Genomic DNA, 4,614 nt, shown 5'->3' on the forward strand with positions numbered 1-4,614 from the left:
CTTTTAAACACTAAAATGTGGACCATACCCCCTTCATTTCCTCTATATAATTCCATTCTCTCTTCCTCTCCCCCCACACCCCATAGTCGTTTCTCTCATATAGCCATCATCCTTCTCTCTATAAAGAAAAGAGAAAGGGAAGCCATGCCTGAAGCACCAAAAGAATCCCAAAAAGCCACTGAACATGAATATGATGTGGCTGAGAAAAACAAGAAGACTCTTCAGTTTATTGAGGATGTCACGACAAACGCTGATCAAGTCCAAAAAAGGGTTCTTGCTGAAATTCTCTCTAGAAATGCCCATGTCGAGTACTTGAAAAGAAATGGACTCAATGGGCATACTGATAGAGAGACTTTCAAGAAAATCATGCCTGTTGTTACATATGAAGATATTCAGCCAGATATCACCCGTGTCGCCAATGGAGATAAATCGCCTATTCTTTGCTCTCAGCCAATATCTGAGTTCTTAACTAGGTGTGTATTTTATTCTACTACGATTTCATATATGCGTTTTTTTTTTTTTTTTAATTCATATTGTATATTACATTCATGCATGTGGGGTTTTATTTCGTTATGCAGTTCTGGGACATCTGGTGGGGAGAGAAAACTGATGCCTACCATTGAGGAAGAATTAGGGAGGAGATCATTGCTCTATAGTCTTTTGATGCCTGTGATAAACCAGTTTGTTCCTGGCTTAGACAAAGGCAAAGGAATGTATTTTCTATTCATAAAATCTGAGGCTAAAACACCAGGGGGGCTGGTGGCTCGGCCTGTTTTGACTAGTTATTACAAAAGTTCTCATTTCAAGAATAGGCCTTACGATCCCTATACAAACTACACTAGCCCCAATGAAACCATTTTGTGCCTTGATTCTTACCAAAGTATGTATTCCCAAATGCTTTGCGGGCTATGCCAAAACAAGGAGGTTCTTCGGGTTGGAGCAGTTTTTGCCTCGGGTTTTATTCGTGCAATCCGGTTCTTGGAAAAGCACTGGACCCTTCTTTGTAAGGATATCAGAACAGGAACCCTTAATACACAAATTACCGATCCATCGGTGAGGGAGGCAGTGATGAAACTTCTTCAGCCTGACCCAGAGTTGGCCGATTTCATTGAGGCCGAATGTAGTAGGGAGTCATGGCAGGGAATTATTACAAGGTTGTGGCCTAATACTAAGTATGTAGATGTTATTGTTACAGGGACTATGTCACAATATATACCAACACTTGATTACTATAGCAATGGCCTACCTCTTGTGTGCACTATGTATGCTTCATCAGAATGCTATTTTGGTGTCAATCTTAACCCGCTTTGCAAACCGAGCGAAGTCTCTTACACTCTCGTTCCTACCATGGCATATTTCGAGTTCTTGCCAGTCCACAGAAATAATGGTGGGATCAATTCTATTTCCATGCCCAAATCCCTCAATGAAAAGGAACAACAAGAATTGGTTGACTTGGTTGATGTTAAGGTTGGACAAGAATACGAGCTTGTTGTCACCACTTATGCTGGTAATTCAAGATTTTAGCTTCTTTTTCTTTCTTACAACAGTTGAGCTCGTAAATTATTGCTCGTTTCTAATCCTGCATGAATTTTATGTCACAACAGGGCTTTATCGGTACAGAGTTGGAGATGTGCTCCGTGTTGCTGGATTCAAGAACAACGCCCCACAATTCAACTTCATTTGCCGGAAAAATGTTGTTCTAAGCATTGATTCGGACAAGACTGATGAGGTTGAACTCCAAAATGCTGTGAAAAATGCAGTGACTCATTTAATGCCATTTGATGCACATCTCACCGAGTACACGAGCTATGCTGATACCACGACAATTCCAGGCCACTATATCCTGTACTGGGAGCTTAACATACATGGCTCAACACCAATTCCCCCTTCGGTTTATGAAGACTGCTGCCTAACCGTCGAAGAGTCCCTCAACACGGTGTACCGCCAGAACCGAGTCTGCGAATCAATTGGCCCACTGGAGATCAAAATAGTGGAAGCTGGGACTTTTGATAAGCTAATGGATTATGCCATTAGCTTAGGTGCTTCAATTAACCAGTACAAGACACCCCGGTGTGTCAAATTTGCACCTATTGTGGAGCTGTTGAATTCTAGGGTGATTTCTAGCAATTTTAGTCCCAAATGCCCAAAATGGACTCCTGGCCATAAGCAATGGATCAATATGACCGGAAGAACATGACATTAAGCTGGGGAAAACAAGAAAGAACTGTTTTTGTGATCGTTTTAGTGTTAGAATTTTAAATCCCACTTAGATTAACCAACCATTTTCATTTTTTTCTTTTTTATTCTATATTTTAACTTTTGTTTATTATTATGATTAGAATCTGAATTAGTAGCCCTGTACAAAAACAGTTCTTGTTTCAAGGAAGGCTCTTTCTTTTAATGTCAATCTTCCATAGTGCCAACCACCCTTTTTGGCAAATTCTTCACATATTTTTAGGGAAATGCTATCTTATTTCCGCCAGGAATTCTGCTCATTGAACGTTCATGGGATATGTACTTTTATGGTAATAAGCGTCGATAGACGCACGACGAATTGAGCCACATGATCGTATGTAAAAAAAAAAAAAAAAAAAAAAAATAAAAAAATAAAAACTAGCTAGTCAAATGATTCTCAAGTTAACTACTAGTTAAAGTTCTACATGCCAAACATAGATCGACTTAGAACAGTAGAAAATCAAATACACCGATGGTCAAGCACTTGTTACCATTGCAAATCGCATTTATTGTAGCATATTTGAGCATCTAATGATAAGACACTGAATGAGGTATAGAAGTGTAGTTAGCCAGTCATCGACCCCTTGAGACTCGAGCGTGACTTTTGTAGAATTTCAATCTATAAAGTTAATGAAGATCAAAGCCCCATTTAATTTTAAATTATATATTCATTCTCATAGAAAAGCAAAACAACTTTATGCCTCTTTTAATTTAACTCACACAGAAGTAATCTTTAACTAGGTAAAGCCTAACTTTAAAAATAATCCCCCAGTCAGTACGCTGTAAAATAGTTGGATCCGTATAAAGAGTGATGTTTAACTGAAGTAAAGTGTCTTCTTGAAAAATGATATTTTAAAAAATAATGATATTTGTGGACGCTCACTACCATAATCGTCCTGCGTGACATATATGCATTTGCTAGTGATTTGATACATGAGGCAATAAAATACTAGCATCAAATCACTAATTGTTGCATATATGTCATGTAGGACAACTATGATAGTGAGCGACTGCAAATAACATTACTCTATTTTAAAATGAATGTCTTTAAAGGATAGTCTTTTTGTTTTGAACGAATTACAATAACAGATAGATTCCTTCATTTTTGGAAAACTTAGGAAATTTCTTATTTTATGATAAATCTTTCAATTTGCCCTTCTCTCCTTGGGCTATATATATGATTATATTTGTTTTCTCAATTTTAGTTTAGACAAAAATAAATTTTTTACATTTTTTTTATTATTTTTATTTTTTTATACAGAGTGATCTCATTTTAATCTTTTTTTTTTTTTTTTTGTAAAATGTTGATTTCTCATTAATAAAGAACCTGATAAAATGGATCTAAAATATTTACTAAAAAGAAATCTAAGCTAGAAAATTCTGTTACCAATTTTCTGCATATTTTAATGTTAGATAATATTGCTTTTATTTTCTAATTTTAATATAATATACATATCAAGAGTATAAAAAACAAAAATTAGAAAGAAAACTATCATTTCGAAATTGTACAAATGAATCCAAATTAATACAAGAGCCTGTTTGGGAATGATTTTGAGAATTGATTTTTTGACCATTAAAGAAAAGTGGGATCCACATGTGAGAAAAGAAATCAAATATGACGACAAAAATAGTGAAATAACGGTCAAAAAATTAAAAATCACTCCCAAACAGGCTGCAAGAATCGATTAGTTTAACAAACATACAAAATATATTATCCTGCACAATGTACGTATATTAAAGGCGTCAAACCAACTGTTTCCCGATCCTGCTATCTAAGACAAGTCGATATAGGTCCAGTTATCAATCTTGCCAACTCGAATCAACCCGCCAATTTTAACCAAAATTGCAAATGATTTGTTTTCTCTTTATATATTCCCCTCCAGCTTATATTAAACTAACAGTGAATAATTTCTGACTGGAGACTGTTCAATTTGGCTCGAATTTGATTTGATTTGATTTGAAGACAAGAAACTGAAGATGAAAAGGATTGAATAGAAGACAAACTTAAAGACAGAAAATTATGCAGAAATTGTTCCCCAGTTTTGCTCAATGAAACAACAACATTTTTTGCAGGCTCTGCACAAAATAGCAAATAATCAATCTCAAGACAGATTTAAGAAGAGAGAGAGATATTTAATGGTGCAAGCAACTGTTTATATCGTCATATATATTTGTCTTCTTCATAATTTTCAGGCTGATTTCTTCGGGGGGGGAATCCCATTCCTGATAGCTGCCGAATAGCATGTTAGGATGAGCCTTTTTTTTTTTTTTTTGATATTATTGTGGCACTAGAATTACTGCAGCATTGACCCATGATAATTGTGAACAGCATTATTATTAAAATTTTTACTAACGTTTTATTGAATAAAGTTTAAATTT

The 4,614-nt window shown here is 35.5% G+C and overlaps 1 protein-coding gene across 1 annotated transcript; it reads left to right on the forward strand.

Annotated features, from left to right (window-relative positions):
• LOC111397432 (indole-3-acetic acid-amido synthetase GH3.6) lies at nt 1–2,442 on the forward strand. The gene is made up of 3 exons (XM_023024356.1): nt 1–473; nt 579–1,507; nt 1,605–2,442. The coding sequence occupies exons 1-3, from the start codon at nt 16–18 to the stop codon at nt 2,195–2,197; spliced, it is 1,980 nt and encodes a 659-aa protein (XP_022880124.1). The 5' UTR covers nt 1–15; the 3' UTR covers nt 2,198–2,442.
• The last annotated feature ends 2,172 nt before the right edge of the window (nt 2,443–4,614 follow it).

Source organism: Olea europaea, chromosome 7 (genome assembly GCF_002742605.1).
Source record: "Olea europaea var. sylvestris chromosome 7, O_europaea_v1, whole genome shotgun sequence".
NCBI classification, from domain to species: Eukaryota; Viridiplantae; Streptophyta; class Magnoliopsida; order Lamiales; family Oleaceae; genus Olea; species Olea europaea.